Source organism: Rhea americana, unplaced genomic scaffold (assembly GCF_003343005.1).
Source record: "Rhea americana isolate MKP2758 unplaced genomic scaffold, rheAme1 scaffold_45, whole genome shotgun sequence".
Taxonomy (NCBI): Eukaryota; Metazoa; Chordata; class Aves; order Rheiformes; family Rheidae; genus Rhea; species Rhea americana.
In genome coordinates, this window is record NW_028186590.1 from 1,532,061 (window position 1) to 1,548,067 (window position 16,007).

General features: G+C 39.6%; 1 protein-coding gene across 3 annotated transcripts in view; it reads left to right on the plus strand.

The window, feature by feature from the left end:
- COL19A1 (collagen type XIX alpha 1 chain) overlaps nucleotides 1-15,637 on the plus strand; it is a 213,410-nt gene extending 197,773 nt beyond the window's left edge. For 2 of the 3 annotated variants that reach the window (XM_085316027.1, XM_085316028.1), the window contains 5 exons: nucleotides 1,688-1,858; nucleotides 2,839-2,905; nucleotides 6,752-6,907; nucleotides 13,252-13,329; nucleotides 13,568-15,637. In XM_085316027.1, the coding sequence (XP_085172153.1) occupies nucleotides 1,688-1,858; nucleotides 2,839-2,905; nucleotides 6,752-6,907; nucleotides 13,252-13,329; nucleotides 13,568-13,704 (609 nt within the window). In that variant the 3' untranslated portion in view covers nucleotides 13,705-15,637. Of the gene's footprint in view, nucleotides 1-1,687; nucleotides 1,859-2,838; nucleotides 2,906-6,751; nucleotides 6,908-7,730; nucleotides 11,370-13,251; nucleotides 13,330-13,567 lie in introns of those variants that run through there. The other variant, XM_085316029.1, reaches the window with a different exon arrangement.
- The last annotated feature ends 370 nt before the right edge of the window (nucleotides 15,638-16,007 follow it).

Sequence of the window (16,007 nt, forward strand, 5' to 3'; positions counted from 1 at the left end):
TAAAACAAACCAAGTCCTATCTCAGCCCATGTTGGTAGCTGTTTCTGGCCAAAATACTGGCCTTTAATTTACTCTGTTTGCAAGGAGTTCACTCATTACAAATAAGTTTGCGTATCTGCTGTTTTTTTCATTAACTGAAATTGTAGAACGGGCAAAATGCAGAAACACACATTTCACCGTGTTCATTTTTATCCTGAAGGTCAAACATCTGTTCAGAAATCTGCTGTATTTCTTTTCTCTTACTCATATCTATTACACTGATTCTTCGTATTTTTGCATAAGTTTATCTTGAAAATTGTGTGTTTGTACCTTCTTTGATTACCTTATCAGCTACATTCTAGCTGAAAAGTATACAGTCGGTTTATTTTTTTCCTCTTTTTGTTTTCTAGAGAAGGAATGAGCAAAATGTAATCTATAGGATAGTACAGGCAGATAAAACCTAGAGTGGTAGCTTTCTGCCGTTATCATATTAGGGACATTGAAAATACTGGGCAGATTGCCGATGAAGCACCTGTTCAGGCTCTGCTTTTTATATGCCTACAGATGCCTGTTAGTCTAACCGCAACATTTCATTGAAACTTCAGTCTTTTACACTTTCATTCCATTGTTTTCTTCACTCTGTTTTCATTTGTATTTTGTTTTTCTGACCGTGGGTTTTAACCTACTCAGCCTTCTCTTCCTAAGCCCCGCTATATTGGATAAAGGATCAGACTGTTGTTGTAAGACATGAGCAGTCTAACTGCAAGTCTTTTTTGCTGTGTGATATTGTTCTGGATGCAGAAAAGAGTTTAGACGTGGCTCCTGGAAAGGAGCCCACACGTCTGCCAGCTAAGCACCCTCATTCGCTTGACCACAAAGGCATTCCCTTTCTTTGAACTTACGAGTTTGAACTGATTTTCCTTTGAAGTTAGTGCTCTCTAGAGCAGCTTGATAGTCAAGCCAGTCCCATCTAGTGGGATGGGTTTGGATGATCTTAGATTGAAGGGGGAACAGAATCCCGGTCTTTCATCTTGAGAGACTGACCTGACCATTGAGACATCATATGAGTAGTGAGCAGCATTTTTTTTTTGAGTGAGAATGGACAGACTGATGAGTTTTTTGTGGAGTTATTCCTGAAGGTCTATGGTAGTCTTGTTCTCATCTGATCTAACAAATTGCAACTTTAGGAGTGAATGAATAGAGGAGAACCTAATCTGAAAGTAAAAATTGGGTATAAGATGGAGATGGGCACAAAACTGTCAAGTCTTTCAAGGCATTAGCGTGTGAAAAAACAAAATATTAGGCATCTAGTCTTGGGGGGGGTTGTTTGTTTTTGTTTTTGTTTTTACAAAAACCTGGAGGAGTTTGAGCACCTAAATTCTACCTGTGTCATCTTTGACATTTGTAGGTCATTTTATGGATCAGGGCTATAAACTTTCTGTACCCCAACTCTATACTTGAAAAGTAGGTTACAGTCATGCTATTTTTTGTCATTTAGTTCAGCATTAGAAGTGTAAGAAAACAGAATATTACCCCCTGGGTTTTCAAAGTCAGGATTAGCCTGTAAAATCAGCTTCCCTGCATAACACATTTGTCTAAGAAATGCCTATTTCTGAACAGAGAAGTTTCTCTTAAACATTCTTGTGTGACTTTTTCTACTTAGTTCTATTGTATGCAATCATTTTCTTTATGCTTTCATTTTGTACAGGGAGATCAGGGTATTCCAGGAGACAAAGGTCCACAGGGTGAAAGGGGGAAGCCTGGCCCATCGGGTGAAAAGGGGGCTATGGGTCCCATTGGGCCACCAGGAGACAGAGGCCATCCAGGATCACCAGGTCATCAAGGTCCCCCAGGTTCACCAGGACCCCCAGGTTTTCTGGTAAGAAAATGCAAATTCTGAGTTACTGCTTGTAAGATCAGTAAACATGAAGGTTGCATGTGCTGAGCAGTGGAAACTCAATCAAACAGTGCAACAATATCATAAAAATTAAAATTTCTCTTCAGTTACCAGATGTGGGAAAAAATTTACCTAGGTGATCAAACAGCTCTTTTGAATTTTGCTTTTCACTAAGTGAGTGCTCGTGTGCTACTTTCAGAGCAGTTGTTAGGTAATGCTTAACTTACTTAGCTCCTGACAAATCAAAGGATGGTTACTCAGTTGAATTAATTTTACAAGTTTTTCATAAACTTATGAGCTAAAGTACAAATGTTTGCAAATGGGAATGAAATACAGGCAGACAGAAATGATCCTCAAAAAAAGAGAAATTACCATTCTACCTGCTGTTGTATGTACCTTGATTTGTCTCCATGTGTGCGCACACACACACGTGGTCTTTTTTTAAAGTACTGAGATAACCTCAATCAAATAGGATAAAGCTCTAAAACCCTTTTCTAATGTAAGTTATTGGTGCTCTGATACAGTATTATTTACTTGGCTGTGCATCAATGCAGCTAGTCCCCGGTGGAAGTGAGAAGTTGACAAACATTATATGAGAAGCAAGTAAAGCATAATAGTATGACTGGATATCCTTAGAATAGTCTTATAAAAAAGCGATATTATTAAATTCAGAGCACATATAATATGCTGATAGTTCATCCTGATAGTTGAGAGTGCCTCTTATACTGTATGGTATTAGAGACTTTCATAATATTATAGTAAGTCTATTTAGGAAAAAATGGCCTTTTCAGTTAGGTGAATAGCACAACTATTTTGGGACATTTTATTTTTGGTGAAAGTTTTGCTTGCTTAGTTCCAGTTCTAGCATCTTTTGATTTTGTAGCATTATAAAAATGCCCTGAGTATCTGTCTTCGTTACGTGTATATGACTGATATATATCACTTCTTTGTTTCCTCATCAGGCTGATTCAGTTTCATCTGAAGAAATAAAAAAATATATCAAACAAGAGGTTCTTAAGGTTTTCGAAGGTAAGAAAGTGAAGTATTGCACAAATGAATCTAAATCTTAAATTCTGTTCTAAATGTTTTTATTTYCCTGTAGCCTTTTTGTACCTTTCTAACATATGTGATATAACTTGCATTGTACTTGAATAGCTGCCTTGTTGCTGTACCAATCAGCTAACTGCTGATGTTTAGAACTATTTAATATAATTCAAAGAAATAATTGTTACTGTAAATTAAAATATCTATTAACCAGAGTATTTCCTTCTGAAGAAAAATTAAAAGATAATTTGCTCCAAATGATAGTCATCATATCAAACATATATATGTATCATTGTAGATTCACATTCCTGTATATGATTAAGAATTCAAATCTATAAACTGAGCTAAACGGTAAAGTTTCTGTCAGGCTATATTAGCTTTGCTTTCATTTTTTCATTAAAAGCAACTCTAAAATCAAAAATGTCATTTATGAGTAGTAATCTTTTCCTYAGTGAGTAAAACAATTCCTGTTAGAAGGACATGGTTAGCGATCATGGGATGCTTTACGTGGTTGGGGTGGGTCTGCACTGTGGTGGACGGGGGATTGAATCTGAACAAACACTGTACTTACTGCCAAAAGGTAAACAGCATACTGGACGACATCAGGAGGAGTGTGGACAAACCATTGAGGCAAGCTATTATACCCCTCTGTTAGCACTGATGAGGCTGTATCTGGAATACCATGTCCAGGTTTGGGCCCCCCGTGCAAGAGRGGTGCAAAGAAACTTGAGAAGATGAAGCAAAGAACGTTCAAGAGGGTYAGGGGCTGACAGCACATGACCTACAAGGAGAGGTTATGAGCTGSGATTGTTTAGTAAAAGACAGCAGAAGTAAACTCTTCTTCGTAGTGCCATGTGATATAACAACGTCTAATGACCACAGATTACAGCATGGGAGTGTCAGATTGTACATTTGCAAAAACTTTTCCTAATCAAAAAATTAGGAAAAACTRGGAGATTAATGCAGCGTTGGAACAGGTTAGCCAGAGAGGTTGGAGATTTTCAAGATTTGCATGRGCTAGACGAATCTATGGTTGACCTGATTTGGGGTTGATCATAGTCCCACCTCAGGCAAGAGGCTGGACCCCATGAGCTCCAGAGGTTCCTTCCAGCCAGTATTGGTGTGATTCTGATCTGCAAGGCAAGCTTTTTTACCATGTACTCGGATTCATACATCCTGTTAKGTTTGCTTCTCCCAAGCAAATCATACTGTCATCATACAAGATAGTATGTAACAGAGGTTAACATTGAAAGGAAGGCTGCTCTAAATATTAATCAGAAGGGCAACTCTAGATAGGCTTAGTGAAACCCTTAAATTCATTAAATTTGTTAAATTAATAAAATAAGTTGCTTCAAATAAATTAGCTAAAAACAATTGCTTTTAGGTTTCAATCCATACATCCCTCTCAGAAGCAGGAAAAATGTGAACCATGAAGACACTGRAAACTTACTAAAATAGACACAGCAGAAGCATCTAATTATTTTGGCCACTTAGTGGATAACTATTTAAGTGAAAGAAAGACTTAACTGTATTCAGTTATGCAGATATAAACTGCTATGTGTTTTCAACAAATAGCTGTTTTGATCAGGCAAGCAAGTCTGATCTTTCTTTCATATTTGAAGAAAGAATGTGCATTTCTTCAAGAGAGAATTTTTGCAGTTCTAGTCCTTAGTGGAAACTTATTTCCCTCTTGTTTCTTAAGGCTGCTTTTTCCCTCTGCATTGTTTGACCCACTACAGTAGGATTTCCCATAGGGATTTCCCTGTTTCCTGACATCCGTGATAAGGGTTACCACAAAAGGTTGTGTGCTGCTTCCCAAATACTGCAGAGCTCAGAATTCAAATGCTTTACTCTGCGTAGAATAGTGCATAGAATAGTACGAAGTTTCTGTTAAAGTGGATTTGATCTTTTCTGTGGTCTCTGCATAAGAAGCAACTTCTGGTAATGATAGGAGGCCTGTGTGTAGAACTGCTGCAGAATCCTACCCTAAATTTCTGTATTGTCATTCTTGTATAGAAATGTTCAAAAAAATAAAAGAAAAACAGAAGACATTTGCCATGTTTTCTATGAAAAACACCCAGCTCAGTAAATTTATAAAATAAAGACAAGAGCTTTAGGTGTAGGATCCCACAGCTACRTGTCAGAGTAGAACTGTAGTTAGGAAAAGTCTTCAAATTGTACACACTTGACATGCCATCACACAGTTGTGTGGTGTGTAGTGTGAATACACTATTACCTTTTTTCATTTCTTTTTTCCAATAAAAACTTCTGTATCTCCAGAACAGAGACCGTCACTGTGCAACAGATCTGGACTTAGTTAGCAAGATTTAGACTTTCCCACACTCTAGGGGGGAAATTATCCCACACTGGAGTTACCATGCAGCTCTGTTTAGGATTTCTGATAGTCTGAATTGCTGGAGTCCAATGACTTGTGTCAAAGGGCTCCAAGAGCTTCCTTGCAGACCAYGAACCTCCAGCACAGTTTTAAGCAAGTATCAGATTCAGCCAAGGCCTTTGCATTATGTAAGTGCTCTTAGACATATCTCTACTCTGAAAARGAATCGTAGATTCTTCCCCAGAACTCATTTTGCAGCTTTAAAAACTGTAACTCATAAAGGTTTCTGAAACAGGCTSCTGCTAAAATACCACTAAATGACAGCTTCTCTTTGGCTGCAAAGTGTATGTCTTTTGTCTGCAATGTGACCTAGCCATTTTGTTATTAATTTATTGCAGATATAGGATCTCATCTTATCTTTGCGGGATACAAGAAACCATGTAAAGTTTGAGATTTTTTAAACTATTCAACCAGTTTTTCACTTTATAACAAAACTGTCATTTTGTGTACTTTCAGCCTTCCCCAGATTGTCACTCCTCAAAAAGTTCAGCCTATTGTGTCTTTCAAGAGGAGTTTGTTGACTAAGATTCCATCTTTTTCCCACTTAAATAGAACGATAATGGATGTTTAGATTGTTCATAAAAAAGAAATATCAAAAAGTGTCTTRTCTACAGGGAATATTAGTTTTTGTCTTTATACCTTTATCCATTTTCTACTCCTCACTGCTGTTTCCACAAATCTCCTATTTTTGCCTTTGTTTCACTTTGCCTATTTTCCACTCTGTCATTTTGCTTATTTTTTGTTTTATGCCCACTTTTTATTTAAATTCTTTTCTTAAATCTTTAAAATCCATCCAAGTATATACCTAAATAAAGTGTTCAATGCTTAGCTAAGTGTTTGAATCCAATATTACTGAGAGAGAGTCAAGATTAACAATTTTGAACACTGAGGTGTTACCAAGTACACTTTATTCTAACAATATGAATACTTCATGCTGAAATCCTTGCAGTTAATAATGTTTGCTGAGCATTTATATTTTTTTTACAATTTTGTTTGGGGTTTCAGCTCATCCCAACAACTACTCACAGTATTTAAGCTCCACTTTGCAATTTAATGAGAGTTATAGATACATAAGGTATTCCTTCATAGAAGTGTTAAATACTGATCACTCTGTCTTCATGTATTTTAAGTACTTCCATCAGGAGGAGTCACTTGAAATACTGGAATATATTAGTAAAAGATAGTAGTGATAGAAMGTTTAGTACGGATTCATTCAGATTACTTCAAAGGGTAAGGACTCAGATGTTGAAGCTGGTTCAAACTGATGATCCAACAACTTACAGGAGCATTTAATACCTTGGACCATTAACATTCAGAAGGACTAAACACACTTCTGAAAACTTATTTTGACTGAGATGTAGGGTTTTATCTGGTTTTATGTATTTTGCTAGCAGATTGCTTATCCCCTGTCTTTCTTCTGTCCTTCATTAATGAAGAGAGGATGGCTCAGTTTGTATCCCAGCTGAAGCTCCCTGCAGCAATGCTTGCTTCCCAAGCTCATGGAAGACCAGGGCCACCAGGAAAAGATGGTTTACCAGGGCCTCCAGGAAAAGATGGTTTACCAGGGCCACCAGGAGAACGTGGGCTTCAAGGTAGGAATTCCAAAAAAAATTGTTATAAATTGTATCTTGAAATCTTTATACACTTGCTAATAATCATTAAAAGAGCCAGGACTACATATCTAGCTTCCTAATGATTAACTTTTAAAACTATACTTATATTTTTCCAGACTAGAGCTAAATATTAACTCCTGGTAAATGTGTGGATTTTGTTGATTAAAAATTCCTAATCAGTGCATTTTATTCTAATAAATGATAAAGTACTGACAGATATCTAAAGCTGACAGATATCTACCTACAGTAGCAGTTATTTTTCCTCTAAAATACCTTAACAAGGAAGAAAAGCTATTCCAGCACTCTAATRTAGCTATTTACATCCTGATCCACATTGAGAGAACATCTTATCTAAGAAACAAATTTTGAACTCCAAGTCTGAGCGCTTTCAGCTCTGATCCTGAGAATGTGGAAAGGAAAGATTGAAGACAAAACTTGTTCTTTAAGAAGCAGTGAGAACTGATATATTACAGTATGAATTCTTCTTACAGTGAAATAATCTATTTTCACAAATCAACTTCAGAGTAATCAGCTTTTCACTATATCTCAAATTGCGATTTGTACGTTGTAGTGCATTCAGGCAGTGCAGGACTCTTGTTCCACTAGACTGTCCTTCACTATAAAATTAGCTTCAAGGAATCCAAGGTAACTGTGTTCCCTGGTAGATTCAGCGTGTCATAGGTTAGAGGAAGAAGAGAACAGAATAAAAGAAAAAAAGAATTTATAGAATAATAATTTTTTGTGRGTAATATGTAATTTGCAGTTTATCTGTAGGTAGTTCTTAATTATTATCTTTTGTTAGTTTGGTCTGCTCTGGAGTCAGAGCAAGTCAGACTGGAATGAAGAACATGAAAGCAAAACTGAAGATGTGTGGATCCTAAAGCTATCAGAAGAATAAAGACTTATTAACATTGATAAGAGCAAACCCTTGACAGAAGCTTGAAAAATGTGATGAGCTCAGAATAAGAAGAACAAACAAGAATAAAGGATCAAGGAAAACAGTAAAAGACTTAGAGTCTTACAACACTGACTTCTTCATTATCTAAATATTCAGATCACTATCAACAGTCAACTTTAATGTCAGTGCCAGCTTGTTCAATGATTATGTATGTGGTGGATAGTCTCAGCTGTTTCTGGGAAGTAGCACATTGTACTAGGCTTAATTTCCAGCTAGTGAGCATCAAGAGTGAAGATGATAGCTATGCTTGAAAACAAATAAARCTGCTTTTTCATGCCTTATGCTTAAGTAAAAGTAGTGCCCCRTGTACACAGGATTTCCATATATTTTACCAGTATGCTCAGTACTGTTTTTTGGTTAGTAAGAGTTAAACTAAGTGAGAAGCACTTACTTCTCTGATATATCAGAAGATATATAAAGTTATACTGCAAAAGAGGGGAAGACAAAAATTTGTCTTGCCTGCTTATTACACTGTGAGTAAAAGATACCACCCTGAGAGAAGCACACTTACAAATACAGTTCATGCCTTTCCCCGCTGTGCCTGTCCATGTGATTGTTTTGTGCCAACAGTGACATGAAATTGATATCTCTGAGCAGATTGAAAAGTATCCATGCATATTTCAGTTTATTCTCAGCCATAAAAGATGTGGCAGGCAGGGCTTTTTGGAGAAGCATGTTATACGCATGTGTGTCTGAGGCCATCAGGGCAGCATGCTGTCTGCACGTGTGCCCAGGTCAGCGAGGAAGCATGTTGTGTTCCTGTACGTAGTTGGTACGCCAAACACATAGTATGCATCGGSCAGGGTTTCTCATACTGAAAAATAGTAGGGAGAGTGGGGAAACAGCGAGTAAGTGAGTACTGACTGCCAGTTACTCATTGCAGTAATTCTCKTGCAGATTGCCTACTCTAGGTATTTAAAAGGCTCAGCAGAGAGCTTCCTAGAGAAGGCAGTGTTGCCTGTCTTTAAGGAATTCTTAGTCTGCTGGGAGCAGAGCCATTCAATTCTAATGAATTCCAGAATTGTTACCTGCTATCCCTGAGTAAGGTTGGCCATAGTACATAGCTCATAGTACAAAGCATAGTTCCCAATGCTTTAGGTACAAATAATTTTGATTTTATATGATGGTCCCAGAAAAAACATAGCATGCAAACAAAAAAACAACGAAGAGCTGCAACACAAATGATGAAACATGCAGTTGGAATTTAAAACAGACTTCGTATAAGAATGATTGAAATATTCATGTATATATTTCCTCATTGAAAAAAACATCTATAACATAAGCTACAGGAATGTGATACTGTGGAGCATTTTTACCAGTGAAAGGTACAGGATCTCTTTAAGGGAGAGCAGAGGAACTTGTTTACTATGTATGCATTTTAAAGGATGATAGCGTCTTGTAGACAACAAGAAGTTTATTTAAACACTTTATTGACAGGTGTTACCATTGTTACCTATTTTGCAGACAATCAGTCAGATTCTGTCATGTGTTAGAAGAACTAGCCTAATTTGATTTGATTTAATTAGATTTTTAAAGACCATTATAGAAAGTGAGTTTTGGTCCATTAGTCCAAATTCACACTGGGGTAATTTTGCAATCCAGAGATGCATATTATACTTTGTATTAATATGACTGTTACAAAGAAAAGAAGTGTTCATCCTAGTTAAATTTCACTATTTCTGTCAAATTAAAGGAACATCAAGAGATTTTTATCAGTTGTATAATTCATGGTAGCCCCAAGGAATCAAACATCCCAGCTCAGGAATCAAACATCCCAGCTCAGGAAAGAAAAATACCGTGTGATGAATAATGAAAATTCCTTATCTTTATTGCTGAACTCTGCTTTAAAAATTGTTTCTCTTACTGATTTGTATGGTGGGAGTATCTAGAGGCCTTGGTTGCTATGAAGAGTTCATCGTAGTGGATGCTGTCCAGACACAGTCACCCTTTACTTCTGAAATAGCTGCACAGTTTTAAAGTCTTACCTCCCCTAAACTATTCTTTACTGTGGAAGTGAAATCAACTTGGTTTTAGTCTGATTTGAAAACCAGTTACTACCTCGCAGCTGAGAGGGCTGTGATGCACGGAGTGGATTCAGAATGTGCACTGGAAACTGGATGAGAAGGTCTTGCTYTTAGCACCATTTCTGTTGCTTTGCAGTTTTATGTTTTCAAGAATGCAGTGATATGCACACTGTTTGCACACTAAAATACAGTGGATACTTTGGAATCGTTGTTCTCTGCTGTGTTCGTGTATTTGCCTCACATTTGTGTTAAAAGAACCTCAGATTTCTCTGGACGCTGCCATGCTAGKTTCAGCTGCCACATTCTCCATGCAGGTGGAAGAGGGTCTCASGGAGATAGATGGAATTCTCTTTGGAGCTGTTTAAATGAGATAACTGTTTCTGTCCMTCCAGAGCATGTAGATATGAAATTGTATCATTTCCAAATAGAGCTCAGGCTGTTGCAGTATTGATGCTTCTGACAGGCTCTAATATTTGTAGTACTGTTAGATAGCACCGAACTGTAATCTGTGTTTTAGCTATCACCAGTCTACRAACAGAAGAAGAGTGCTTATCTGTTTAAATATATACTTGCTATATGCTACTACCAAGCATTTCCCATACTACCCGCATCGGGTGCATGTTTACATACAACAGCTTTTGGGGTGCAGGAATTACAACAAAACCTCTGGAACCCAAGTGCAAGGCTTTGCTGAAGCAGTTGCCTTTGGAAGCCTTTTGAATTAAGCAGRAACCGCTTACTGGAGTTGTGATTCTGCCAGTAGAAATTTAAAACATTTGCCTTCATGTTCAAATCAAAAATCAAAACCTTATTCGGGTGTATGATAATACTTCCCTTTGACTGTATGAATTTGTCACTTTAAGCACAGATGGAAGGTAATATTATCCTTCAGAAGTGTAATCATAGGACCTGCTTCTGAGCAAAATATACCTCACTGAAAAGCAAATATTTTACTGCCAGAATCACATATTGCATTTAGATTGTTTACTTATAAGCCTGTTTACTTATATGCTTATACTCTGTTAAATAAAGCCTTATTTTTAGAAAAGATACCCAGGATATTTCATATTAAACTTCAACATCAACAGAGCTTGCTCTGCCACTRTATACAAGCGACACCTTTGTATATGTATCCAGATACAGCCAGTAATTGTTTACTCAATGCTTGTTCATACATTTGCATAGGCAGACTGCTGTTTGTACTACTGGRTTTTTTGTCCTTGTTGTCTTGAATTCCAGTGATGTTTACAGAATCTTTCAACATATCTTCATCCATTTTCGACTATGTTATGTTAGTTATCTACAATAATGCTATTATGGAAATTGTAAATGTGATTTATCGTAAATGTGGTTTCTCTCTTTTCCCCGTAACCAAAGAAATGCAAAACAAATAATTAGTGGCAGCACTACTTTGTAAAATTATAATTAACTGGGTTTGTAGTGAGAAATGTACTGTAACTGTCTATTGTAAATTAAGAAACATAGAGATATATAATAAATAGGAAATGTAATAGACTTTGTGGTTGTGTGATTGAGCTTCTCAAACAGTCGCAGCTACTATGAATTACACAAGATTTTCAGAGCCAGCCAGCTTTGATATAAATATTAGCATGGTCATTAAAGAGCAAACAAGATTCATGATGAATACCAACACCTTCATACTGCCTTTTCTGAGTCTCTATAGCTTGTATTCTTATGCACCTCGCACAATTCTGTTTAATACAACTCGGTTACCAGAATGCATGATTAATATGAAGTTTGTTTTTCTGTGACCTTTTAAACAGTTTATTTCCTTCTGTTACGTCATGCATGTCATCCTGCATGAATTTGCTACTGTTTTGCCTGTATGAATTCCACTGTCATTTCCTTGTTGGGGTGTTGAGAGAAGAAAATAAGATAACTGATGCTCTGATTTGAAACCTGTGATTCTTTGACTGCAATCAATAATGGAAATTCTACTGAAATGTAGAATAAGCTTGTGCTGAACAAAAAGTCTGAATACCTTGTGAGCCATTCCTATTGCACTGTGTCTGTTGTAACGCTGAGCTGGTGCCCACAGGATTTCCCTCTTGGTTGTCCTGTAAAGTAGAGCATTGCCACGGGCTGAGGTACACTGAGGAGACAACCTTTGCCATTCGTCTGCCTTTATTTTTCATGAGACGTAAGTTGCACCAATAGCACTATGCTGACTGGTCAGCTGGGTCTCTTCTCCCTTAATTTAACAGAAGTCACAGCTTTCTCCCAAGAGGTTTCKTTTATGGCATCCCTGCAAATACACTGGTCCCTGAAGCAGAACAAATTTAATAGCAAATGTGACCAGAAGTTGGCAAATTAATCACTAGTGTAATCACCTTCCATGCCAACAGCTGAGGTGGTGGGGAGGGSAGACAGGAGGGTTTTGTCGTAACCCTTTTAGAATAAGGGGTTGTGGCCGATGTCACACTTGTTGCTTTCAAAATGCCTGAAAATCCTTTCATTCTCCCTCCCACCTAAATTATATTGTTTGAATAGAAAAGCTATATCTTTATAGATTTTTAACTTGGAATAATCTCATGAGTTCTCTGCTCTAAGGCATCCAGAATGTTTCCAACTAATAAAAACGTGGCCAGAGTTTTAAGAAAAGAGAGTYGCACAGTGGGGGTGTGAAGCTAATTTTCTTTAATACAAAGCTATGACCCATGAAGGAAACGAACACAAGCAATCAAAACACACTTAGCACTCGCACCATRTCGACGATGTATAGGTAGTCGGGCCGAAATGGGCTTTGCCTGCTAGAGCTCGTAATCTGCACGAGCTCTAGAGACGCCTTGCTCGGAGGACAACTTATACAACTTCCAGCYCAAGAAGCTTGCAGTCTAAAATGTGCATACATAAAGCTCTATGTGTAGTGGCAAGGGCGAAGTCTCACTCAGTTTTGGGGGGGCTATCCCCGTGAGAAGGACTGACTGCCCTGGGCAGTCGTGCTTCCATGAACACGGTCAGTGAAATGGACCGTCAGATTCCAGCTAGCCTTGGGCTTGGTGACCAAACAGGTGACACTGAAGGAGAATACACGCTAAAGTCTTTATTCAGAAGGTAACTTAAAATCTTTGTTAACRTTGGCTAGTAAATCTAGCAAGAGTCCTTTGTCAGAGGATTCAGCAGTTACTGCTAGAAATCTTCATATTTTCCAGAGGAACATTTAAACATAATAGTTGTATTACCAAGCTCAGAAAAAACGTGGGCATCTGTTTTCACATTTGCATTTCGTTTGATAATTTTCTGTCAATAAGATAGATAGATAGCAGATAACTGTTTATAATAAGAGGATGCTCTTATTTTCATATCTTTATTCTGTGTAGGTTATAGAGGACAGAAAGGGGAAAGAGGTGAGCCTGGAATTGGACTGCCTGGTAATCCTGGACCACCTGGCCCTTCAGGTACAAGTCTCCAGATTTATTTATGCTATCATTATTCATGAACTAACACTCTTTTCTCCTCGTTCTCACACCAGTTTTACCTCAGTGTATTTCCTCCTGATTTTTGCTGTAGCCTGAGGTTGGATATCACTGCCTTCTTGCAGACTAGCTGGTGTGAAGCTAACTTTCAGTGATGTAAAGCAGGACGCTGTGTGCACTCTGCCAAGGGTTATGCTAATTGCTAAATTTATTTTACCAGCTACYGGCCTGCCAGGCCCCCCGGGAACTCCAGGGTCACCCGGACCGCAGGGGCCACCCGGACCTCATGGAAGATGCAATCCGGCAGATTGCTATTACCACGTGTCACAGACTCGGCCACGCACCAGTGGGAAATAAAACCCCTTGCCCAGAGAYGCTTGGGTTCACAGCCACTTTTCACTTCTCTCAATAAGTTGATTTGATCGTTGAAATACTTGGTGCATTTTTTTTYCCCTAGACACTGCATAGTGTACAGATAATTTATAAGGCACAGAACTGAGCCTTTTGTGTGTTACTTGCAGTGTCATAATTATGAAATGATGCCATTTATTTTCTGGAGCGCATTCCATGTGTTGTTTCTTGTATTTATTTTGCTTAGAGGAGAAAACAGGCCCAAATAATTTTCATAAGCTTCTTTCTTCAAACAGAAAATATTTTATTATAATTTATGACAGTATGTATGCCTCAGTATGTCAGCAGGCTCTATTTTTCTTGCTAGTGGTGGAGTTTAAATGGAGCAAATGCAGCTCGGAGGTTTTTAACGTTAGCAGTGAGTGTCGACTCTTAGCTGGAGTGCTGGGAACTCTGTTTAGACTAAACGCTACTCTCCCTCGAGGACGCCCCGGCCTGCCTCGCTGGAGCGGGTCTGTCACGCGCCGYGACCGCCGCCAGTCCGTGCAGTCGGGTCCCAGGTGTCACGGGAACGAAGGTGTTCTTGTGATCTCTGTATTGCCGCGCGACACTGCGGTGCAGACTGACTGGGGATCTCCCCGGTGTCGCCCCGAGAGGCCTGCCTTTCCACCGAAAGTTACCCCGGTTCAGACTCGGACGGCTGTGCCGTGGTGGATACGCGTGCTCCGGGTGTGGGACTGCTGGTGCCTGACTCCTGGCTGGGAACTGGCACCTCTTCGAGCAGCTGAGGAGCTTAGTGAGCGCATTAGCGTTGCCTGGAACCAAGCTGCTCTGCCTCTACGTCTGCTTAAAGCAAAGGAGACCTCTCGCTGTAGAGCGGAGCTGTTGGGCAGTGAGATGGCCAAGAAGGAGCCCTCGCCGACCTCTAAACAGCTTCCTAATGGTGCCGTCTCCCTCTTTTCCCTGCCATCGTTATGCGCCAAAACAAGAGAAAGCAAGATTCACAGGTCCTAACAAGCGACTACAAAAAAAAAAAACAAAAAAAAAAACGTTTGAGTTCAATAGAAATACGGGAAGATTACCGAACCCGCCCTTGTAACATGCGATGCAAGGGGATTGCCTGCGGTCTGCAAGCACCGTGTGAGTCCCCCRAACCAGGCACTGTCAGTAAGAAGAAAACACGAGTGTGAATCCTGCGGAGCTCAAATCGTTCAGCAGAGGAAAGAAAAGCTGGACCRAGTCACTCGGAGAGAGCCTGGATCTGGGAGAGGAGGGAGAAGGGCTGGCCAAAGGGTGTTTGTTTTTTTTCCCCCTGGTTATTACGAACCATGATGCCGCAGCAGCTGCAGACCAGCCCTAAGGCGCTCGCTGCGGCGTGACAGCAGTCGCGAGCGGTGCCGAGAGAAGGCGGCGGCGGYGCGCAGCCCCGCACGAAACTCCCCGCGCGATTCAACCGCCGCCTGCTTTCCCGCYCAAACCCAGTCAGAGGAGGAGGGCGGCAGAGGCGGCGCCCGCTCCGGCGGCGCCTGGTGCGCGAGCGGCGCCAACGGGCCGAGCCGCCCGTCGGGGGCGGCGCGCGGACTCGACGCCCTGAGTCGGTTCGCCCGTGCTTCCCTCGCGATTCCAGTCTCTGCAGAATCTCGCTGTTTTTTTCCCTTTTTTTGGGCTTCGCCAGTTAATCCTGAACTGCGTTTCCTGTGCCGACGGCCGAAGGGCGCTGTCTTTCACGGAGCGCGGCGCGGCCGGAGCGGCGGCCCCTTCCCCGTCTCCATTAGTGCTCTGTGTGTGCTCGGGGGCTTTTAGCTAGTCGAAACCGAGCGTTCRTTATTTGCCTGATACCACTTCTCTGTGTCGATTTACTTGAATTAATCAGCAAGTAGAACATTTTTTTACGTTGAAAAGTTTATTTTTTCATCGATGTTTCCTACAGATGCCTTTTCCTTCCTTTTTTTTTTAAGGCTCAAATCTAAAAGTCTTTAAAATTTGTTTGAACACTGAATTTATTTGCAGGTAACTGTGGTAACTATCTTGTTTCATTATTCTTTATTTTTGCATGAAGCCCAGTTGAATTTTCTCATGTGAGAAAACGGGTATTTTGTTATATGGGGTATCTTGATACTATTTTTAAAGATGCCATGTTCTTCACTTTTAGGTAGAAGAGAGCTAATCTCAGGTTAACTTTACTTTCCACTGGGTGGCTCCAACTCTTCGTTTTAAGATTTGAAAGCAGAATGCAGTTTGAAACATGCTTCTGCCCATTTTTCAGGTGTGGTCCCTGAAATTTGTTTGCATTTGCAGACTGATGTTGT